This window comes from Agelaius phoeniceus, chromosome 1 (assembly GCF_051311805.1).
Source record: "Agelaius phoeniceus isolate bAgePho1 chromosome 1, bAgePho1.hap1, whole genome shotgun sequence".
Lineage (NCBI taxonomy): Eukaryota > Metazoa > Chordata > Aves > Passeriformes > Icteridae > Agelaius > Agelaius phoeniceus.
The window spans coordinates 135,193,351-135,218,006 of record NC_135265.1 but is presented as its reverse complement, the minus strand read 5'-3'; the positions used below and the strand labels follow the sequence as shown (position 1 = coordinate 135,218,006).

The window sequence follows — 24,656 nt, the reverse complement described above, 5'->3', positions numbered from 1 at the left end:
TTACTTCCACACAGAAAACTCCACTGGGTTTAGGCAAAGCCAGGGGCTTGGAAGAGGAGCACCTTCATAAAGTTGCTCAGGTCCCACAAGCAAGTGGAGAAAAGAGGAAGCTCAGTGAAAATAGCAAATAAGCATTGAAATGTTTCAGGTGTGGGGTGGCTTTGTTAAACTGCTAGGGCTGCAAAGAAATGTCATTTACGTTCAAAAGAGCAGTAGAGTTTATCCTGGTGTTACACTCATAATGTGTCATCACCACATGGGCACCAACAGTAGCACAACATTGAAATAAAAATCCAGGTGACTCAGAAGCATCAAACTCCAAGCACTCCCTCCCTCTCTCCCTCCTTCCCTCAAACTGCCAGAAAAGCTCTCAGCAGCTCTGCTCCTCAGTTCAGTCAGCTGGCTAGTGTCAACATGTTGTAATACTTGGATACAAGTACTTTCATGCAGCTCTCTTAATATAAAATTGTGTCAACAAACATCTAAAATCATAGGTAACAACTTCCAAAAGAGCTCAGATGCTCAGGAACAGCCCACCTAGAGAGTGGCACATGCTAACAAGGAAGGGTTGGTTGAGGCTGGCAGGAGAATACACAGAGGATTTCAAGGGCTGTTGGTTTCCATGGTTGTAGCACTCATTACCAATAGATCTGAGCAAGTATATCATTACATTGCCAGTGTGACAGCAGGCAAAACAGGATCTCAGCCAGAATCTAAGCACCTGATGCATTTCAGAAAAAAATACTTGCTTCAGTAAGACCAAACACAATTGAAGAGATTACTACCAAAGTCCTTCATTCCTGCAATGTGGATAGTGCAAAATATTCTGGCAAAATATTCCTTTTAAAAAGGCTATTATAACCAAATGTCCCTTATATTTTTTATGTAAAAAAATATATATTTTATGTGAAAAAATATATATTTTATGTGAAAAAATCCACAAAATAAGAAGCAGGGACAAAGGCATTGTGATTACTGAATGAAAACTCATTTTCTAAAATATTTTATGCAGCTCCAAAGACACAACTAAGAATCAGAGACTATCAAGTGCTCAGGGAAAAAAAGTGCCATATCCCCAAATTTTTCAGAATCTTTAGTAGGTAACAGGGTCTGTCATGTTTAAGTCCAACAGCAAAAACACAGTAAAGTTGTTTGAGATATAAAATCATCATCATGCAACCATAGCTTCTTTCAATCTGAACATCTTGTCTTGACAACAAAGAGATTCCTGCCATTGTGGAAATATAGTCAATCTGGTGAACTGCAAAAAAACCACAACTAGATTTGGTCCTTAATATCCATAAAAATGAAGGCACTAAAATTTTTTGGTGGAGGCACAAGACTGAAAGAAACCAAAAAAAGGAAGTCTTTATACTAGTAAAGACATGCAGGTAGTGTGAATTTTTAAAAACATACACATGACCATAAAAGGGTGCATGTATATCTATGTATAAGACGCCTGGTTTTCAGGTGGAGATGCACAGGGAGAGATATGTATTTTATACCCTTTTCTCAACCATCAATGTGAATACCTGTTTACAGTAGAAATGTAAAAGCTCTTTCCAGACTATGCTGCCTACAGGGAAGAATGTCAAAAAGCAAATACCACCTCAGTGTGGAAAATGTGTTTAATTTCAGTTGTTATTTTACTTGATCTTTTACAGAGATACAAGGAATGGAAAGTGTTTTACCAGTCAGCATCATGATGTACTGATCACACAGTAGCTAGCTGCCCTCCTAGATTTCACAAGCTGAAGGAAGACTAAGCCCACCATCATAGCTTTCACATTTTCAGAACCATTTTTTTCCAGTTTAAATTCAAGTAAATTACAGTCACAACAACACTAATCAAACCACTATGAATACCACACACAGAAAAAGTATCCTCTTTGCTGTAGACTTTGCTTACCTCATTATCAGTGGGGACCTTCAGGAAATTTCCATGTGAATTGACGAGTCAGATCCAACTCTTAAAAATGAAAAGGATTATGTGGGGAAACTCACCAGTTAAAATTTTCAAGGAAGTAAACCACAGGCAGCTATTTATCTGCCACATGCTATAAATACTGTTTCTATCATTTAGAAACAGTATTTAACCAAAACTTCAGTTTTATCAAAAGTTTAATCTACCTTAAGACCTCAGCGTCGCCCTCAAGCTGCCAATAGGGTTGGAGTTAGGGTTTGGGTTGTCACAAGGACTGCAGCTCCAGGAACACTGTACCTGGGATAGGCATAACAAGAGGAGCATGGCACTGCTACAACAGTGCTGCCTCCACATCCACTTTTAGAATTCAATAGTTTTCCTGGGGTTTAAGTCAGTGTACTTAACACTATAAATATACATTAAATCAACACAGCACACACTAACCAGCTGCACAAATAAATCTTCAGTATAGTGACATTTTAATGGCAAAGACTGTAAGTATGTATTTACACAGTGGTTTTATAATGCAAGCTCATGGTAATTGTCCTTTGCATATCACTTTCTTTTGGAAACAAAATCTTCCTTATACACCAAATTTAAAATTGTATGACTAATGGTACTATCAACATGATTAATACAGAGAGGGATATGCATAAACAGATACCCAAAACTTGCATATTGTAAACATTGCCTCAAGATTACAGTTTTGGGAAACCACCTACTGTGTCTAAAGGACACAGACTAACTGAAAACTGAGAGTAGAGTAAGTAAATAAAAACTGAAAGCAGAGTAAGTTACTGATTGCTTTACATGGTTGCTCATATGTTCATAATGCTGAAGCATTTGAAGGATATAAATCATTGAAAATACAAGACAATTGGAAAAGTTAAAAAGCCAAAGTGCTAGGATCTAGATAGAGCTGAAGAGTTGTTGCCATGTCTTAAAATGAATGCTGTGAAATATTGAACGTATTGTAACTTGAAAACTTAGGTCTTTTTCCTCATTCTCTGGTCCATATCCATGAGTGGGACAAAAGAGAGGTGAAAAGCCACAGGCGCTTAGCCCACGATCTGCACACATGGAAAGGCCAGTGAGTGGCTCTATTTACCTTTATTTCATCCTGTGGAACTGTCACTCCGTGTGGAAAGCTCCAAATCTCTACCTATAAGTTAAATTACTCTGTTAGTCTGTGAGAACTTGGTTTGGTGAACAGGCTTTATTTAGAAAAGCTTCCTGCGCAACCTTCACATAAAGCTCTCATAAACACATCCGAGCATCAGCACAGGCAGCTCGCTATGAGCACGGGCAAGGATGAACTTGCACTTACTGGAAATTTCGAAATTATCTTTTTGAAATGCCGCTATCCTGAAAGATCTTCCTAGGACAAGAACAGAGGAGATAAGCGACTGCATGAGACAAAGCTTTTCTCACTTCGCTTGAGCAATGAGTATACACCGGATGGGGCTCTGAGCAACCTGGTTTAGTGGAAGGTGTGTCCTGTCCTGGCAGAGGAGTTGGGACTAGATGATCTTTAGGGTCCCTTCCAACCCACCTCATTCTATGATTCTATGCAGTGGGCTATTCGCCGCGGCGATCTGCGCTCGGCTCTGGCATCCTGCATCATTTCTCGAGCGCAGAACTCGCCCGCGCCCTTAGCGGGATGCCTCCTCCTGTCCAGCGCAGGGGACGCTCCTTCGGACGGGACGGCCGAGGGCCGCGGCCCGCGCCGCCACAGCGCTCCCGCGGTGCCCGAGGGCGCGGCCGCTGCCCCGGCACGGCTCTCCGGGACACGCCGGCACCGCGCTCCCCCGGCTCGCTCCTCCCATCCCGGCTGCTCCGCCTTCCCCGACCCGCGAGCCGTGGGACGCTTTTTCCGTGAGGAAGTGGCTCGTCGGTGGGGTAGAAGGAGGAGAGAAGCGCTGGCCAGGAGAGCAGGCGGGGCAGGGAGTGCGGGGGGAGCGAGGGAGTGGGGCCAGAGGAGCGGCGCTCCGGGCCCCGCCGAGCCCGGCGCAGTGCGAGCATGAGCGGCGGGGACGGCGGTGGGGGCCGGGCGGGCGCCCTCAGTTACGGCCTCCCCTCCATCCCCTCCAGCAAACTCCCGGACTTGCGTTTTATCAGCCGGGGCGCTTACGGGACCGTGTCCGCCGCCCGCCACGCCGACTGGAGGGTCCCGGTGGCCCTCAAATGCCTGCAGGGGCCGCTGCTAGACAGGTAACGGGGTGGGCAGGGGGCCGCCGGCCTGGGGCATTGCCGGGGCCAGGGCCGGGCCGAGCCCGCCTTTCCCTGAACCAGCCCCCAGAAAGGGTCGAGGTGCTGGTCCAAGATGCCGGAGTGGGTTTCTGAGGTCTCTGGATTAGATGCTGGTGTTTCGGTAGGCAGCCTTGCTTTAATTTCACGGGGAGAAGAGATCTCACGAGGATGATTCAGCTTGGGCCAAGAGAAAGCACGGACCGGCCCCGGAGCTTCCTCACTTTCGATTATTGCAAAGGGCTGGTTTCAGTCTCGGTCTCTGAAACACTAAGCTGTTTCTTTTGGAGTTTTTTTCCCTTCTGCACTGTGCACCTTGAGCCTCTTCGTGATGGGATTGACAGAGTTAGGCTTCTTGCTGGGTCTGTTGCTTGCTAACCATTTTGCTGAGGTATCCCAGGATATTAAAGTACAGTGATTACTGCAGATTTGATGTTCACATAGAAAGAGGCATATCGAGAGTATACTGTTCTATCCACTGGAGATTGCTTCTAGAAGAAGCTTCTCTGAGACCACGCAAAATTATTATTTTTCCCAGATCTCATAGTACTGAGAGAAGCTGTTTTAAAATAATAGGCTTGTACCCCCTGTAAAGCTGGTATTTTCCATGCAACACTTGGGTTCCCCATTTTCCAGGTACCCAAGTGGCAGCAGGAGCTGTCACTCCATGTAAGGATACAGCAAGTTGTAATTTTTCATTCGTCATTTCATAATCGTCATTAGTCAGTCCCCATAGTTACAATTTGTTAACGAATCAATGCAAATTTCCCTCTTCTTAGGCTATTTGAAGCCTACCTGACTGTTAACCTGCCTCTGAGTCATATCTTGCTGTCTTCAAGCTTTTGCCTCAGGTTTCTTTGATGTAGTATTAGGCCTTTAGGTAGGATAGCTTCACCCAGAAAGGCTTCTAGTCTTGTGACTCAATATACTCGAATACAAGACAAGTTGTTTTAAGCTCTTTCACCTCTTATTGCTCAGGTTTGTGTGTACACAGGCTTTATCTCTGAAATCTTGCCAGAAGTGGAATCTCAGTTATGTTGTGTTTTCTGATAAGCAAGCTGTGGGAGGGAGGGAACTGACTGATGGGTGTTGTGGGGGATTTTTTTGTTTTGGGATTTTTTTTTTAATGTCTGCTTAAATCCCAGCTGGAAATACAGCATTTATCCTCAGAACACAGCTAGGAGAAAACACCAAGGCTAATTTTAGCTTTTCAAGAATTTGGATTAGTGGGACATCTAACCTGTGAAATTATGATTAGAAGGGCAAGTGAGGTAATCAGAATAATTCAGTCACTTACCATGATGCCTTAGGTTTTAGGTTTTATGTTTCTCAGATTCTGTACTGCTTTAGGATGTAGTTCTGAGCTTCATATTAAGGGATAGTAAGCTCTCACTTCACAGAGAAGCTAGACAAAACAATTCTTTTCCTAGATTGGAACCAAGAACAACCACCCGAATTTCAGGCCCAACGTGGACTGAAGAGAGAAAAACAAAAAGGATCAGACTTCATAACCTAAAGCTATAAGTGGACAATTAACTCCAGTATGCTAATGGACCAGAACTTATAAAAGTGAGAGACCTCATGACTGGTTGTCCATTTTGTGACCATTTTGGTTTCATCTTGGGTGTAGCCCTGGCTGGGCTCTTGTACTGTCCAAGGTGTGTCCATTGAGGTATTCTAATAGTACCTACTTTAACTCTGTCTAGCTTCTGGTCTGGGTCAGCCTTGATAAAGCATCACCATATGTCACACAAAGCCCAGAAATGCTGTCAGAAAACTGAAAGCTATAAAAAAAACATTTTACCTGAGTCTGAGCAGCAAGTGCTTTGTTGGTTGTGCAGTAGGCAATATGAAATGCCAGTCTGTAAGTGTTGTCAGGAAAAGGAATGAAGCCATTAATTCCCCGAGTGGGAAGCATGTGCCGTGCATCCCAGAATATGGTATGTGACCAGCCAAAGATCAAAGCCAGGTGGGAAGCTGTTGTGGGAATGTGCTCATTTAGGCATTACTCAGTGCCCTTTGGCATGGAGCAGACAAAGGTGAAGTGACTGACAGGCACAGGAATAGATTGCAGTATGTTGCAATTCATTTCCCAGCCACAGCTGAATCCCATGCTAATGTGCCCTACTGTCTTGGAAAACCCCAAACTTTCTCAGACCTAGTCATTTCTGGAGAGAGGGAGGAAGGTGTAGGGTTGTCTCTTCGATCCCATGCTTGTCTCAAAGGCTGCCTTTTTACTTCTGCCATTTCCTAGAGTTTCTTATAAGTCTTTTTCCATCACACAGAGAAAAGGACCTTTATTTCATATCTGTCTAAATTCAGAATTTCCTGCTGCAAAGAGCTGCATGCTTTACTTCACAAGGCTTCCTCTTTTCCCCATATATCCTGACAGCCTTTTCTTTGTGAGTGCTAAACCCATCTTGATGGATCCAGACTGCCCTGCATGCTTTGGGGAGTGTCTGAGCCAGCTCTCACCCTGGAGCTGTGCTGTGCACATAGCACAGTGCTCTGCTGAACGAGTTGTGGTGGGCATAGCCCTGGCCCCAGCACAGCCCTATTGCTTCTCAGTCAGACTGGCTCACATCCAAAGGATCAGTGTGCTGTAAATGTCCTGTATTTAAATATCTTAGTCATATACTTGTACCTGTACCAGTCTCCACTAAGATCTAACTGTTTTTTTCACTGAATTATGCTTTATGGTCTAACTATCCTCATTGACAGCAAACCCATTTTTTGAGATATAAGGCATACCATATGGTTTCTATTTTCAGGGATGGAATCATACTCAATCTTAAATAAAACTTGACCCTCTCAAACCCACATACTGCAAGGCCTAAATTTGTAAAGATGCATCAAATCCACATTTATGAAGAGTTTTGAGGTAACAGAGTGGATCCACACAGTCAAATTCAGGCATGCAAAGGCACCCATCATGAGGCTGGTCTATTCCTGCTTCCTGTGCATCTAGGGGATGTTTTTTCCATAGAGCAATTCAAAGCAGGAACTGTTTGAGGGAATAATTTATGTGAAAACAAAGCATAGTTAATTGATCCTTTTCCTTCAGAAAGGAACTTACTTTCCTTCAGAAGTCAAAAGTGCATTCCTTTAGCCCCTGTATATTAGTGTGCATTAGAGTCGACTAGATTTAAATGGTTGGAGAATCATGTGTATAAAAATCTTCACTCTCTAGGAGATAAATATTGGGCTTGAGTGAAAAGTTGGGTTTGAAGGTGTTCAGTAAAGTGGGAGAAATACAGCTGGTTGTTACCATTATGGTTCCAAGGAATGGTGGAAGCTGGAAGTTCTGACTTTATCCTTATTTATTGGAAACATGGATGAAATGTGTGATAGAAATAGATTTGTGTGGTACAACAAAACCAGGGAAGCTGTCTTGTCTGCATTTGCAGGTTCTAATTTGTCTTGCACTGTCTTGTTCTCAAAGCAGCATGGTAGAAATCCAGTGGTGAAAAGGTGGTGCATACAAGGAATTGACAGAGAATATAGTGACCCCAGCATTTGCTTGGAGTTTCATAGTACTGCTATGGTAATGCATTTTATTTGTTTGCTTGTTTTCTTTAAGCGATAGAAACCACCTTCTAAAAGAAGCAGAGATATTACACAAAGCCAGGTTTAGTTACATTCTGCCAATTTTGGGAATCTGCAACGAGCCTGAATTTCTGGGGATAGTAACAGAATACATGACCAATGGGTCATTAAACCAGCTATTGCATGGGGTAAGTGTACTTATGGTCTTTAAATACGATGCCTGGCTGCTTCAAGTAGATTGCAATTTTCATACTTAATTAATATAGTAAAATATTTTAATTATAATATTTCATGCTAGAAGACAATCAATATCCCTAGTAGTTTTGGTGCTCAGATAGACCTTCTGTATCTCAAAACCACAACTAAACTCAGCTGACTTAATGTTGTGAAATTTTTTCTTTAATGTTGTGACCTATAATGAGTTTTTATGTTGAATTATTACATACAGTTTAAAAATCTCAGTTGTTCTTTAATTAGATTCTGAAATACTTGTGCTTGCTTCAGTCTGGGTTTCTGAATTACTGCCAATACAAATATTGGTTTTTTTTTTCCATGAGTTTGAATATTTAAAAAAAAAAGAAAATTTTGACTTTCATTTATAGAAGCTAAATACTACTAATATAAACAAGTATGATTATTTCTACCAGACCTTATTCTTTGAGTAACTTCTCCTGTGCTGAACTCTCAGTTACTCCCGTTAGTTTGGCCTGAACAGTGTTGTTACTGCAAAGCTACTGCAGTTGTGTCTCAATAGCACTAAAGTCTCTTCTCTACCTTAAATCAATACACATCTCATGCCTAGAGAGCTCAATTGTGTTTTTCATAAAGGCATTAGTGTCAATATAACTTTTAAGACCTCAGTTGAGTTTTACTACATTTTTCTTGTTGTATTACTATTTATAAAGGTAGTATTTTGTGCATAGTTTCAATACAGGGTTTTTTTTTTTGTTCCCCTGTGTCAGCTGCAGATATGATTTTTGTCATTTGTGTAGGAGTCATGAATTGTGGGTTACAAGTTTGATGCAGAAGTTCGTCTGTAATTCATATTTCCATATGAATGAGTAGTGTAGTAAATGTTCAACATCATGTATAGCAGTCATGAACTACTGTGTGAATGCTAGGGAATGGAAACATAGCACTGCATAATTATTATTTTTTGATAATGTTTCTTTAACAGCTAATGAGTCTTAATGCACCATTACAATTTTTTCAGGAGTTTGTATGTTTTAAAAGATTATTGTTTGCCCAAGTAATTTTCTTCTTCTTTTTATAAAATAAGTCTTTGTGTGTGCTGTTAGAACAGAGGATTATGTTCTGGTTTTGTGGTTTTATCTTGGCAGAAAGATGCATATCCCGACATTCCCTGGTGCCTGAGATTCCGCATTCTTTATGAAATTGCTTTGGGAGTAAACTATTTGCACAACATGAATCCTCCATTGCTGCACCATGACTTAAAAACACAGAACATTTTGCTGAATGATGAGTTTCATGTCAAGGTAGGGTTATTTAATTCTTACGTTCTTCAGCATCCAGAATGAGTGAAAGTGTTTTCATGGTTGTAGAGGAGGAAGGGTGAGGTTGTGGCCATACAGAGAGGATGTAATTGTATGGTGGATTTTTATTTCTATCCTTGCAGACAGAACTTTGGAGTTTTTCTTTTGGAAACTCTGTATTACTCAGTTGTGGATTTTATCTGTCTGAAAAGACCAGGAAGATAGAAGCTGGGCTGTTTCTGCTATAGCAGTAGCTCATACTCAATAGTGGTGACACTCTTGTTTGTCAGCCTTCCAAGGCTAGCTATATCTGGCCCTTCCTCAGAAGGAAACAGAAAGTGTTCTTGCCTGAGATGCTCTGACAAGTTACTCCTGATAGGCAGTAGGTCAAATTCAAATGTTAATGCTCCATTTGATACTTACCATGCAATGTGGACATTTCTGTTCTGTTGGGGTAGTAACAGAACACGTAAAGCAAAACTCCAAAATCTTACTATGTTGGAGGGTGGCTTTTGTGAAGCTCCTAAGAACAAGCAAACATACATGCAGAAGTATCAGTAATTAAAAACTTTAATTCTGCCTGTTAAAATATCACTGCCGTGATGTGAAAAAGGGACTGAAAGTACTTCTGACAAAATGTTTAGGTGCTTCCATAATTGCAAGAGTTTGTTTTGTTTGTTGTTATTTTAAAAAGATCTGGTTTTATAATTGATAGAATATGTTACTCAAGTAAATGGAAATAAGAGATATTTTGCACTAAATTTATACTTGAAAAGTGAATGTTTCAGTTGCTACTGTAAGTTGACTCTCCTTGTGACTCCTTTGAGCAAAGATCCACTGCTAGTTTCTTCTTTCTCCATTGCACAGAAATTTTTCTTGGCAGCAAAGTGCCTCACATGGCTTTGTCTCTGCTCACACCCTCAGCTGGTCATACTTCCTCCCACTCAATTGTGCTGGAATTGCCATCTCTCGAGCTTCCTGATAAACCTGATCAGGGAGCTAGTCCAAGTCATTTTTTTATCCACTCTGTTTTTAATCCCTAGCAGCTTTGGTGTGGCCTGGTGCTCTGCCTAATCATATCTGAACAGTTTCTTTGCTGAGGCACTTAAAGGGAAGAGATGAACTCTTGCATACCTGCCCTGCCTCCTGTAAGGAGTGTCCTTGGGGTTTTAAGTGAAGCAAGATTCTCTAAAGTAGTACAGTGACAGGAAATGCAAACAAGGTTTATCATGCATGCCAAACAGAAGAGATACTGCATATGTATAAAAGTCACAGCATTTACAGGGTGCTTCTGACTGTCTCTTGATCTACTGAATGAGCAAGACTTAAGACCAATTACAATGAGGAAGGCTTGATGAGAGTGAATTGTAGAGAAGAAAGGTTACTTTTCATTGTGGATTTCAATGTATGCTCTTCAGAAAGCTTGTTTCTGTTGTCTTAATTGCCTTAGTGCTTGCACAGGCAACTTTGTTGAAAATGTTTTTGCTGTTGTGCAAATGCTGGACAAGTGCAGAGCTGGTAGCTGTCTGCTTATGTCCCATATATGCCAGACACTGCAGCTCAGCCAGCAGGTGCATTCTGCTAAATGTCTCTCTCCTTATCCATAACCTAATGAGACATCTGGTGCCCTGGCTTATGGATGTCTGAGGATGTAAAGGGAAGTCAGTTACTTCTTCATGTAGATGCACTGTATTGTGTAGAAAGGATCAAGGCCCCAGAGTGCACAGTAAAGAAATTATTCAGCAACTTTTTGCAGCACAGAATTTCAGAATATCAAATGTATTTATTCAGGATTAATACATCATAGTTTGGGGAGTGAAGTGCCCTAAAATTGTTCTGTGAGAAGAACTGCCTTTGGATATTAGCAAGCTGAGTTATGTACAACTACTGTGATTTATACTAAACTTGTGCTTTCTTCATGACCAGGGAGCTACAAGTAAGCAATGATTTTTTTGTTTGCTTTTTTTAGCATAACAAAGTGATTTTCTTAATATGGCACAGCTATCTACAGCAGATTCCTCATCCATAGTGTACATGAGTCCTTCCTTAAAAGAGCAGGTTAGGGCAGTGCTGTAGGTATAGCATGAGTCACAACCTGGGAATGCTTTATGGACTGGAGTTGATGTTTCCTGTTGCTAGGAGAACCACATACTTTTTGTGTGTCAGGTTAAGAGCTTTGGGTCACCCCTTTTTCTGGGTGTATTTCAGGAATTTCTAGCAACTGTCAGCAGATAAAACTGGTTTTTCTTGTCAGAACAATTGATTTGACCTTTGCAGATTGCAGATTTTGGCATGTCCAAATGGCGTGTCATATCCATGTCCCAGTCCCGAAGCGAGTCCTCCTTGCCGGAAGGAGGGACAATTGTCTACATGCCACCTGAGGATTACAACCCCAGTCAGAAAACCCGGGCAAGCGTGAAACATGACATTTACAGGTAACTCCTGTTGATCTCTAGGGGGGCTTGAAATCTGAGCTCAGATATGATTTACTGAACTTAGATTTTAACATATTCTCAGCAATTTTATTATTTTCAATGATGATATCATGGCTATATCGGCTAAATGAATTGGGAAATAAAGAATTGAGTGATAGCTGGATTTAATTACTTTTGTGCTATGACAAGTGTAATGCTTCAGAATTAAGCTGAGACTACAGAAATAGGTGGGGGACTGATTTCTGTAAATGAATGTACACATACAATTCAGGGAAAGAAGAAAGCCATTCACACCATCAAGTCAATGCACATACACTTATAATTTGTGTAATCAAATAGCATAATTTCAGAATGTACTTGGAGGAAAGAAGAAAATGTATTTTTGGAAAGGAGGTAGATAAAAACAGGATAGCGGGGTTGGAGAAAGTAGTTGCAGTAATCTTATTAAGGAATAATTTGCTTTGTGAAAGTTGTGGTAGTTTTGTGTTGGCACTCCTGAGTACAAGTAGTAGAATAGTAGATAGAGTGGTGGTGACCCATATAATAAAAGGAAATCTCTCTGAGGATATTGGAGTTAAAATTGGCTAGTCTAAAATGGTTTGGAGAGCTCAGAGATTATGTGAAGAATTTTGGGAGGAATTATCATGTGCAAAGGAAGATTGAGGAGGCATGAACTTGCCAATCACTGTGCCAAAGTCATATTGTCACATCATTCTGGTGCAGTCTGCCATCTTTACCTTCACTGATCTCTGACATGGTTATATCTTGGTGAGAGGCGACCCAGGCTCAGAGGGTCCTACTGACTTCCAGGGAAACCACTGTTTCCCTTAATTTTCCCTTAACCCTAAGAAGCACATGAAGTTCCTTGATATCCCTTCCAAAGACTACAGCTGACAACACACCTGCTTTCTGTACCCTTTGATGAGAAGATATGGATAAGGAAAATATTGAAAAGAAAAAAAGGTGTATTGAAGGGAAAGAAAGGGTGACTGATGGCTTAATGAATGGGTGGAGAGGAAGAAGACAAATGTTTCTTAGGAAGAAAATAATATTTTCAGAGGAATAACAACCAAATTGGAGAAAATATGAGAACACATCAGAAGGGCATAAAAAACAGATAAATTAGGAAGGAAAGAGATTATGTGAGAAGAAAGAAGAGAGACTGAGACAGCGCTGGAAAGAGAGATGTTCAAGGCAGGAGGACATGAAGGTGCAGAGCCAGTGAAGAACCACCGGAAAGGCCACACAGGAGGTGCCATGCACACTCTCAGAAGGAGATGCTACAAAGCAGAAATAAGAAAGAAAAACAGGAATAATGTAAAGGGGAATGCTGCAGTGTTGTAGAACTGAGAAAATAATCTTCAACTGTAGAGAGACTCCAAACTGAATGAAAGATATTATTAAATAACTGGATATTTTCTGGATGTCAAATTAATTGATCACAGCTGAGTGTTGCTGAGATACTGAAGCTAATTTGTGAGGAGGGATCTTTCTTAAAGAAACAAATTATTTAAACAACAGTCAAGCAGCTTAACTTCTACAAAAGGGATGATTTGCTATACCAATTGCATGGATTTGCCAGGAATCCATCAAAAGCAGACTTTTTTTAATAAAAGCAGACAGGGAGGACTGATTTTATTAAAAGCTACATAAGTAAATTTTATCACTGAAGAATGTTAAAATGTAAACAGGGTAAATAATTAGGAAAAATCAGTTTAGATGATTTGATTTTAGGCATCAGTTATTTGTTTCTACTTCATTTTTTTGAATTCGTATTTGGTAGCTATCGAATGGTACAGTGCTTTAAGGCAGTTGATGTAACTAATGTAACTGTATGCAAAATTTGGTACTTCTTAGTGATGTAGGAAGGAAGCTCAGTACATTCATACCAGGAGTGGGGAGCAAGCCTTAACATCAGTTGATCATGGTGATTATTTTCTGGAATGACACTGCCACAATGCTTATAAAGAGTTGGACTGAAAACATGAAAATACACACTTGTCAGCACCTGGAGTGCATTTTGAAGTTATGGAAGCACTGAAGCTTTAGCCTGGATTGTCCTTTCTAAATCCAGAACCAGATACTTGAATACAGTGCTGTGATTAATACTAGGATCTTTTCATGGAATAGAGCTTCATTCAGATATGGTAGAGTATGTAAGGAAAAGTTGCAGAGAAGGACTGAGAGTTCAATGCTGCTTTTATATGAAATCTGCTAACCTTATTTAAATTACAAAGTTGTTCAAAGTTACCTCTTTCTAACATATCCTGATGGCTGGAGTGACTAGTTTACTAAAGATGGGGCAAGTTTGTGCTCACTGAACCACTTGCCATTCATGTTGATGTGAATAGAAAAGAAGGTCACTGAGTAAACACATGTGTGTTCAATATCGTGGCATTAGTTCAAATTAGTGTTCCCAAGTGTCTTTTTTGGAAAGTTAATGCTGTGTGTAAGTGACATCTCTCCCTATGCAGAAGATTGCAGATGTTGAAAGCATTTATGGGGAGGGAGGAAGCTGGAGTGGGCATCCCAAGTGCAAGTTTGTATCTTACCTGTCTCTGTGAGGATGTGTTGGGATAGAGCTGTGGCTCAAAGCCATCCTCCCTGCTAATATCCAGCTTCCCTTGGGAATGTCAGGGAATGTCAGTCCATACTGGGAAGATGCCAGAATATTGCAGTTAGGACAGAGCAGTTGGCTCTCTGGGGCTCACTTTAATTTGTGTGCTGAGATTTAAACTCCGTGTATGTAATTCACAACATACTAGCAGAGCCAAGTTGATACAGATTTGGAACAGGAGTTTATATGCGATGGATTTTGTCTGTACCTAATAGTATTATTTAGTTCAAGATGAGTTCACCTGCTAGTTTTCATATATTCATGCCAACATTTTAGTTAGCTATAGTCAGTCCCATGTGTGCTTACAGGATCATTTTACCAAAATGTTTTAGATACAAGGTAAAGCTGAGCATATTGTGTTGTTAACTGTCTGTAGTCTAAAAGAACATCTTCTGTACTTTCTGTACTGTAAACAGCTATGCAGTTATCATATGGGAAGTGATGTCAAGGAAACAGCCATTTGAAGGTAAGACCATGTCTTCCTTTATTTTTCATGCCTTACCTGGAGATTAAACATGAAACCTGGGGACTTAATTATAGGGGTTACTTTCTAGTAATTCAACTTTTAAGCTTATTGAACAACACTTTGAAATACTTTTCAAATTAGACTATATTTTTAATATCTTTTTCAATTACAGTGTTGTTTCATAAATTAAGAATACCTTTTCCTTAATCAAGAAATGTAACCTTATATTGATTATTTAAATTCTGTGTATGCAAATGGAATTACTCCTCCTACACAGTAAGCTCTTTATATTGCATATATTTCTAATGACTTCACAATGTCTGTTTTGACAGAAGTTATAAACCCCTTGCAGATAATGTACAGCGTGTCACAAGGACAGCGACTAGACTTGAGTGAGGGAAGTCTATCAATGGACATTCCTCATCGAGGGCTTGTCATAAGGCTGATGGAAAGTGGATGGGCACAAAACCCAGATGAAAGACCATCGTTCTTAAGTGAGTTTACCTTGCCAGATTTCTGTTGAACATGGTACTTACAGAGCAAGGCTATAGTCTTGAAAGGAAAGTGCTAAAGTTGTCAGGAGATCTATGTGCTTGGTCTTGCTGCTTATCATAAAGTGTTTGGCTGTTTCCTTCATGTCTGTAAACAAACTTTTATGAATGGAATTATGTGTGTGCCATAAAACCAGGTTGGTTGTTGGAGTCTTTTGCATTTACCATCTCTTAATTTACCTGTAAAAAAGCCGCATGTTTTATTTAACTACTTGTGTTTGGAGGTTTTTGTTTATTGTTGAAGATAATTTGGAGTTTTTTAAGAGAGGATGGGAGAAGTGAAGTATAAAACCAGTACTGTGGGATTTATGAGCATCCAACCAACACCAATGAACCTTTGCACATCAGATAAGTCGTAGTGACTTCAGCTTGTATTTGCATCTCAGTGTAAATCTTTCACTGACACTTTAATTCTTGCATCTCCTTTATCAAGCAAGAACTGGATTTTTTTTCCAAGCAAGGAAATGTATCTAAATACAATATTTCCTAAAATAAAAAAAAAAATGGACACATTGTGACATTTTCATATGCATTCTTGTTTTCCTATGCCAATTAACAAAAAAAAATAGTAATGTAAGTATGTGGTCACACTGAAGGGAAAATTATCTGGCATATGTACTACAGTGTGAGCTAACTTGGATTCTCTTTTTAGTGCCATGTGTGTAGTAAGATGGTCTTTGAAAAAAAAAACATGTGTTCCTTTTGCCACTACTTTACTATCATAAAAGGAAAGAAGAAGTTGCAAAACTATTGCAAAATTAGGGGAAGTGCAGCTCACTGATGGGGAACTTAAGCAATTACTGTAGCATAGGGACACAGGCACACTGAGGCCAGCGTCATTTGGTTTCACTGGGTGTGATAGGTCAGTGCTTTGACTCTCCCATCTTCTCTGGCCCTGCCTTATGCCTTAGGCATGTGTTCTGGATATTGCTGTGTTGGGGGTGTACTTGTTTATTTTTCTGGTATAAATCTTTAACACCTCTTCTGGAGTGAGAAGACAGCAGCGCACTCTGAGGTCTTATGGTATTCGGGTCCTATTCAGCTAATCGGGCTTGATGGGGCTACTTTAAAATACAGCAAACTCACCAATCTCTCCATTCCATGAGTGTGAGACTTGCATTATCCCGGTCCAGCATTATCCTGGATGTCTTTTGGTACACATTTCTTTTGGTGGTGTGAACTGTTCTAAGAGAAGCAACAGCTTCTGTTTTAGCAGCATAAGTAGTTTGATACGTGCCAATAGAAAAATTATTTTTGTAAATGTAAGAAAGACACTTTAGTACAGAGACAACTTGATTTCCACTTCAAACCATTCACCAAGTACTCTTCCTTTGTTCAGAATGTTTAATAGACCTGGAGCCAGTTCTGCGAACATTTGATGAAATAGCTATGCTGGAAGCAGTACTTCTCTTAAAGAGATCGAAGGTAAGTGGCTTTTGTCACAGTCATGAGTTGGTCAAGTTAGTTGGTGACTTTCACTTGCTAAAAGTCTTATCTGCTTTGTCATTTCTTGTCACTTTCCTTTGTCTAATCTTGTATCTGGTTGAAACATGCATTTGTGTGGGGTTGTCATTTTGTCTTGTAGCAGAAATTTAATACAGGAAAATATTTCTCTTCCAGTCACTATATGAATCACAAAGTATTTACAAGAGTGGAAAGAAAGCAAATGTGGAGCAGATACCTCTAAATATACCTCTGAATCCTGAAAAGGTAAATACTTTACGTGTTGCATTTGGTATGTCAGCATTCTGAGAGATTAAAGGGAGTTTAACGTGGTAAGGGGAGCTGTTCTGCACTTTGCTTCCTGTACAACCAGGAAAGGCATAAAATGCATCACTTGAGCCAGGGTGTAGCAAATGCAAAGCCATATATATGAAGATAGAAAAGGGTGAGTATGCAGAAATTAGAAGGGCATCTAAATATGAGAAGTCTCTAAATATGGCATGGAGCTGTCCAGGGAGGTTTAGGTTGGATATCTGGAAAAGGTTCTTCACCCAGAGGGCGATCAGGTACTGGAACTGGCTCCCTAGGGAATTGATCACAGCACCAAGCCCACCAGAGTTTAAGAAGTGTTTACACAATGCTCTTGGGCAAATGATTCTTGGGGTGCTCCTGTGTAGGGCCAGCAGTTGGACTTCATGATCCTTGTAGGTCTCTTCCCACTCCACATATTCTGTGAGTCTGTGATCCCCTCAAAGAGGAATGCAGCCCACAATGCCTGCCAATAGTAAGAGATTGTCTGTTGCTCCCTTACACCTCTACAGAGCTTGCTTGTATAGTATAATATAGATTTGCATTTATATTTTGATTCTTAATGCTGCTGCTTTTGGTTCTTACTAGTAGTTAAACTTGTATACAAAATTGCTGTCATATTTGAAAATATATAAGTATTGGGATTACATTCTTTCTTCTTATTTACCATATCTTAATTGTGCTGTCTATTGAGCATTTAGATAGCAGGGAAAACGTGGTGATGGAAAAGTTCTCTGTAAAAACATTGCAACTTCATATTTGTTTAATGTGCCTGTTCAATATACACCTGGATTTCTTTCAGCCAACATACTCTAGCTCCATAGAGTGTGATGCACTTCCCCTTCAGAGCATCCCTCCAGATACATCAAAATTCAAGTCTATTCCCCCGTGTAATATCCTCTCATCAGGTGAGATACTCTTGACTTTGTGTAAATTTAAGTTGCCATTGCAGCTTTACATTCACATTGTGACACTGCATTTGTGTAGTAGAAAGCTGGGTCTCTCTATGTCAGAAAAAAATGTCTTCTGTAAACTTTATGTTCTGGGTAAAAAAAGAGTTTTTAAACTCTGATTTTATGTTCCTGTCACCTGAGAAGTCTTTACAGTTCACAGGTTCAGTTTTCCTATTCGGAGTTGTGAGTGCAGAGCTAACATTTTCTTGTCCCTTCAGACTCTTGCAGTTTAGTTAACTGGGGTTTTTTGTTTGTTTGTTTGTTTTTGGTGTTTGTGGGGTTTTTTTTGTGTGAACTACTTCTGAATATAAAAAAGGCCTTTAAGGCCTTTTTAAGGCCTTCTAGAAGGCCTTCTAGAAGCTGAGTAAACTCAAAGTTTCCAGTGCAAGTTTCCAGATAATTTTTAATTCAGTAAGTAAAAATGTCTTCAATAGACTTCTTTGCAAAAGTATCTGCACAGACCTTTTGTAGATGTCCCCTTTTATGAATAAAAGTTGGCAAAATTCCAAATTGAGAAAACTCAATTTTGAGATTTTGCTGATATCAGAAGCCAGAAACATACAATAGAACCCAGGTGGAATAGCAACACATTGTGAAACTAAAACTGCATTTAAGTTTTTTCCCTTGACAGAATGTAAACATATTTCAAAAGAATAGAGTGTTCTCTGGCATTGCAGGGACCAGGAGTATGAAAGCAGACAAGACTTTTGACTTCACTGCTGAAAAAAAGATCAAAAAGTATTCTGAGGTGCTGCAAAACCAGAGATACTCTGGTAGAGGTAGGAGAGCACAGGCAGTTCCTGTTTCAGCTCCTGTTTGAACACATACACATTTTTGAACTTCTACTCAGTGTACTAGAAAGGTATAAATACAGGAGGAACTTAGGTGAAAAAATTACAGGAGGCTTAAGGACTTCCAGTTACTGGGGAAAATGGCAGAAAGCAAGTGCAGGGTACTGTGGCTGTACCTCAACTGAAGCATTTATCTATACAGCATAAAAACCTCAAAGATGAAGAATAACTCATATTTACCTAGCTTAATAAGTGTGTTGTGATGAATTTTAGAACATGGAATATTAGTTTGAGCATGAGCATGGACTGTAAGGGTAATCACATAAGATAATGATAAATATCAGCCTTTCTTGCTGCTGGTTCCTGTTATGAATTGTTGTGTCTGCCTGTGGAGGGAATCAATGAAAATTTTTTGGTACAATTAATCTGATTGGTCAGCTGGTGGTTGTTTTATAGAATCATTGCTTAGACTTTATTGTTTATGTATAGATACTGTAAAGCTTGTGAAAATAGTGCCTACAAAACTCTGCTGCAGAAGAGTTTGTTATTGCTTTGCCAATAGCTGCATCAGGTAGTGTTGTAGTGGGAAGCAGGACTGACATTCATCTTGCTTTTCAAACTCACATGCAATTGTTTTAGGTGAAAATTCTATTCCAGGTAGCTGTTAGCAAGAGAGGAGTTTGGCATGGCATGAAGGCAGAAGTTAATGACTACGGAGTCTAGCTGAGTTAATGACTATAGATTCTTGTTTTTTCCATCAATACAGTCAGAGTACTTTTTCAGAATATTGCTTCTTCAGAGTTAAGACTTGTCTTCTAGCCTTGAGCCTTTCTTTTCATCTTTACTTTTTTTTTTCCCTTCCCTAGTGAGCTTTTCTTGGGTATTTCCTTAAACAGGTCTTTTCCCTCTTCCCATTTCATTTCTGATACAAGAGTAATCCTTTAATATAGTTTGTTTTGCTGGATGAACAGGATGCACTCTTTTGAAATCCCTTTGTAAAATAAACTTCTTTATTCACGTAGTATCCTAACTAGTCCTCCTGGTACATGTTCTGACTTAAGTGAATTAAGGCTACATAGTATTATGAGAGACATGACAAACTTTTTTTGTCTACAAAATCCCCCTTACTTACTGTACCTTAGAATTTTATTTTTCCTTTCTCACAAGATCCTTCACAAGATCCTTCATTACAGAACAACCTACTTAGGGATTGTTTTTATTCCTCATCTCACTTCTAATCATTAGCCCCAGCTTGAAACAGAAAGTCTATATCTCATATTTTTCCTTCTTTTTCTATTTCTGTTACTCCATTCTTCGAGGTGACCTAGGTTCTTTTTGCGTAACTTGAGTCAATCTGTTTTTTTCTGAATAACATTTGACTACTCTCAATAGCATTTTTTTTTTTTGAGGGAGTTGTTTAGCATGGAGAAAAGGAGGCTCAGAGAGGAAATCTTGCTCCTTTGCTCTCTGCAACTACCTGAGAGAAGATTATGGCCTGGTGGGGGCCTCTTAACTGACAAGCAACAGCAGCAAGCAGTAGGCTAAGAGGAAATGCCCTGAGTTGTGCCAGGGGAGGTTTAGATTGGATATTAGAAAAAATTCCTTCATGGCAAGAGTTGTCAAGCATTGGAACAGGCTGCCCAGGGAGGCAGTTGAGTCACCAGCCCTGGAGGTATTTAAAGGATGTGTAGACACCTTTTGTATGGCATTCAGGACATGGGGCAGTGCTGGACTGGGCAGTGCTGGACTCGATGATCTCAGGGTCTTTCCAATGGGAACGATTGTGTGATTTTATGATTGCATTTTCTTATGCTGTGTTCACTGGTCTCATTCTCTCATACCAGTACAAACCCTGTAGTTTTGTCTTTATGTTATGAAATTAAATTTGTGTGTCTAAAAATATATAACATCCCAGCACAGCTGCTTGGAATTCTTTCCCGAAATGATCTTTCACTCACAGTGATTGTCTCCTAATCCCCTTTTTCATGCAGTAGATAATAACTGCTGCTTCACAGTACATAGCTCTGCCCAACTTTCTGCCTTGTTCATGAAATAAAATACTAGTTACTATGAGTTCTAGTCCACCATTTTAAAATACTGGGAATGGAGTTTCTTCCACATTTTCCTATTCCTGCTCTGTGTACTTACAGACATATTCTTCTACAGGTCAAGAAAGAGCTGGGAATACAACTTCAGATTTCCCCATTGGACAGGTAATCTCGAGTTGTCCATGGGGCTACCTCACTGTCTTTAGATACTCATGTGAATTCTTGCATCTCTGGTTCTTAGTTAACGTCTTAGTTACTGTGTCTTTATCAAGTGACACTGTGAAAGTCTAATCAGAGCTATTTGCAGAGCTAGGCACATGTCCTGTAGTTTGTTTCTCACCAGCTCTTTGTTATCTCTTCCTTGTATTATTGCAACTGCTGCTTTCATATCTGTCACCATTTCTACTATAAAAAAATTGTAAAGCTAGAAGCTGTTCAACTTCCCCCCCAATAGAAATCCTTTTTACTTTTCTTTGCAAAAGTTTACATGAAGCTTTCATGAAGTCATATCCTGTTTTGATGGACTACAAAAAGCTTCCATTGGCCTCCAACTGAATGTTACCTTCTCCCACTGCTCTTCATGTCCTTTTCCCCCATCTGAATCTTTATTTTAATATTTTCATCTTTGTTACACTGCCAAACTTCATCAAAATAAATTAGTCTGCTTTCCTGATGACTTTTAGTGACCTTCCCACATACTCAAAGGATTTATTATGTTCTTCTAGTCCCTACAAAAATTTTCCTTCAAACAGAGCTTTTTTGTTGAAGTTCACATTTACCAGATTTATACTCCCATATACTCCTATTTCTGTAAAATAAAGCAGGACCCCATACCATAGTCAAGCCTTGGTAAAATATGAGGGACATAAATGTATTCAGAATTTGAGTATAAGGACTAATCTGTTGTATATGATGTAAAAGTAGTTGGTTTATGACTTCTGTGAAATTGCTCTAAATAGTCTCAGGTGGGTGTATTTTATTTGTACACAGAAGTAATACAGCTTGTTCTTTTTCTTTTTTTGTCTTTTTTGTCTTTTTTTTTTTTTGTCTAAGATGGAAATTCTGGATGTCTATACTCTCTTAGCAGCCAGAGCACAGATGAAAATCTGTCTGTAACTCAGAGTGCCAAACTCCTTGTGCATCCTTACAGTGCTGGTCTCTCACCTGCCAGGGGTATTTCAGATGCCCCAAGTTCTGCATCCCATGTGCTGCGGTCATCGCCGATTCCTCCAGGTACAGCAAACACTGTTTGACTCTGAGACCCACAATAAGTGTTGTAACATTGAGTGTCTGTCTGCATGAAATGGAAACTGGAACTGTTACTCACCAGCACATGAAAACAAAACATTGCAAATTAAGAGTGCAAAATTAAGTAATTCTGTCCTTGTAGACTTATACTACAAAGTAAGCAAAAACAGTGTAAAATGTGGCCAAGGACAGGTATCTGTACCTACTAGCTTTTTTTCTCTTCTCCTAATCAGATTGCTGCTGCCATCAGTCTTCTTTATCCCATTCCCTCTGCTCATAGCATTTCTATTTCCTACTACTGTTGCAGTGCTACAGTCCAGCAGAACAGGAGGAAAACTTAGCTCAAACTTAGTCACCTTCTTGCCTGTCACTTCTCACTTTTTAGGCTTTCCAGTCATCCATTTAGCAATGGTGGGGTTGAGTGAAGCAGCAACTGTGTCAGCATCTTAGCTGTAATGATCCTCTGTGTTAGTTGGGAGCCCACTACATTGTATTTTTATGTGTCAAATAACTGTTAAAAGTTAACACAAAAGGTAACAAGAAGAAACTTTAATGAGTAATTATTCAGGTATATTTTTTGAGGGGCCACACAGTAACATGCAACTTTATAAAGATCTGTTGCATCATCCCTCTTCTGAAAATACAAGAATCAACACCCTTTCACTGTGTGAAACCTCACCTTGAGGAAAAATTCCAGGAAACCACAGGGATGTTTTCAGTAAACTTCAATAAAAATCCCCCTGGAAAGTGAATTTACCGACTGTCTCTTTTTAGAACCAGGTCGGGTTGAACACTGGAACAGGGTGCCCATGGAGGCTGCAGAAGTACCAACACTTGGAGATGCTCAAAATTCAGCTGGACAAGGCCCTGAGCAACCTGAATTATCCTTGAAGTTGGCCCAGCTTTGAGCAGGCTATTACATCAGATCACTTCCTTGAGGGTCCCTTCTAACCTAAATTATTCTGTAATTCAGATAGAATAAATACTCTAACCATTAAATTTGTCAAATTGGATCATTTTAACAGTTTTTTTTCAGCTTGTTCTTTGTTCTGTGGCAATACTTGTTGACAGTTACCATCCCTTACTTTTTTCTAATCCTTTCCAATCTCAGATTTTGTATTGGAAACCATACAAAAGAATGTAGCTCATCAGTGGATCCAAAGTAAAAGAGAAGAAATTATTGATCAGATGACTGAAGCATGTTTGAATCAATCACTGGATGCTCTTCTATCAAGATTTTTACTCATGAAAGAAGATTATGAACTTATAAGCACCAAACCTACAAGGACATCAAAAGTACGACAATTGCTTGATACTTCAGACAGCCAAGGAGAGGAATTTGCCAGAATTATAGTACAGAAGTTGAAAGATAACAAACAGCTAGGACTTCAGCCTTATCCAGATATTGTATCTAATTCTCAAAGACTGCATTTTTAAATTTATTCTTTCTTTATGAAACCATGTGAATATTTCTTACAACATGATTCTTGTTTCTAATATAGTATTTTATTTATGTGCAGCTTTGTCTTTGCTGTGCCTTTGTAAGAGTATCAGAAATGACCCTGAGTTCTAGCCTGCATTTGGTCAGTGACCAATTAATAATTTGGAGTGCAATCATAAAACCAAACACTTGACAGTTGCTGACTCATTTTGTGAAAGTATTTTGTTTATACATGGCAAAGAAAAACATTAAAGGCTCACCATTTTACATATTTGCTGTTTATACACATCATTTCCTTTCATCTCACAGGATTGAGACATCTAATCTAAACATGGCATGTTTGTTTTTCTCGTTCCATCTGCTCTTTCTCACAGAGGACAGAAAAAAAAAACCTAGGTGCTCTTTTCCAGGGCTGTTCTGCTGTGTGTGTAATAAACTTCCTTCCTTAAGCCATGCTGGTGCGCATACAGGAGAGGAGCGGTAGGTGGGAGGACGTTTATATTGCATTTTTGCAGGATTTTTTATTATTTTGTTTTGTTTTGTTTTTCCCATTTTGTTGCCAGAGCAAGTGCCTCAGACCACAGCATAAGAAGAATTTTAGTCCAAAGAGGAGCCCAAGGGGAAGGAGGACGGTGTGCTTGTCATCTTTGTTCTGCTCAGAAGTGATATAGGAGAAAGGCTGCAGCTATAGCATTTTGCATTGTTTGGTTATAACCACTTCAGCTATTCTTGAAATCATTGTAGGATGAGATCCAGGAAGAGCTTACATAAGGGCACCCTCACTTAATACTCTTTAACATTTCCTTGTCCATCTGCCTTGCCTTTGTCACCTGCCATCTTACCACCCTTACCTTTGTCATCTGCCATAAATACTTCTCATGTCATGTTGCTAGATCAAACTTCTAACTCAATTTTATTTTTGGTATTTACGTGATGAACTACATAAGTAGTTGGGTCTGTACAAACATCAATCATGTCCTGCTCTGCCATGCTGGAAGTAATGTGCAGGGGTCTCTTCTGCTATCACCTGCCTTAACCTTCTCTAGATCACATCTCTGCTGTCCTTTTTGTCTGAAGGATGGTAACATGTTGAGGCACAGGTGGGGCCACCTGAGAGGAAAAGGTATGTGGTATTTTTTCAGTT

The 24,656-nt window shown here is 39.7% G+C and overlaps 1 protein-coding gene and 1 long non-coding RNA gene across 3 annotated transcripts; one reads left to right on the top strand and one right to left on the bottom strand.

Moving 5' to 3' along the window:
* Positions 1–1,921: 1,921 nt before the first annotated feature.
* LOC143695483 (uncharacterized) lies at positions 1,922–3,766 on the bottom strand. The gene is made up of 4 exons (XR_013184710.1): positions 3,477–3,766; positions 3,252–3,302; positions 3,033–3,086; positions 1,922–1,969 (listed from the first exon to the last, which is right to left on the bottom strand). It is a non-coding gene; the product is annotated as an uncharacterized LOC143695483 (long non-coding RNA).
* A 2-nt stretch (positions 3,767–3,768) lies between these two features.
* Positions 3,769–23,707, top strand: RIPK2 (receptor interacting serine/threonine kinase 2). Of its 2 annotated transcripts, none has more exons than XM_054632737.2 (11): positions 3,769–4,135; positions 7,752–7,905; positions 9,058–9,213; positions 11,488–11,645; positions 14,679–14,728; positions 15,061–15,222; positions 16,619–16,704; positions 16,900–16,989; positions 17,834–17,939; positions 21,877–22,056; positions 23,183–23,707. In XM_054632737.2, exons 1-11 carry the CDS (start codon positions 3,945–3,947, stop codon positions 23,506–23,508), a joined length of 1,659 nt encoding a protein of 552 aa, XP_054488712.2. In that variant the 5' UTR covers positions 3,769–3,944; the 3' UTR covers positions 23,509–23,707. The 2 variants fall into 2 exon arrangements, with proteins under 2 accessions (XP_054488712.2, XP_077044267.1); XM_077188152.1 differs by lacking the exon at positions 23,183–23,707 and adding an exon at positions 22,846–23,146.
* The last annotated feature ends 949 nt before the right edge of the window (positions 23,708–24,656 follow it).

Coding starts and splice junctions, on each gene's coding strand:
- RIPK2 (XM_054632737.2), top strand. CDS start 3,945: ATGAGCGGCGGGGACGGCGGTGGGGGCCGGGCGGGCGCCCTCAGTTAC. Junction 14,729..15,060: donor AAGGAAACAGCCATTTGAAG/GTAAGACCATGT, acceptor CTGTTTTGACAG/AAGTTATAAACCCCTTGCAG. Junction 16,705..16,899: donor TTCTCTTAAAGAGATCGAAG/GTAAGTGGCTTT, acceptor TTTCTCTTCCAG/TCACTATATGAATCACAAAG.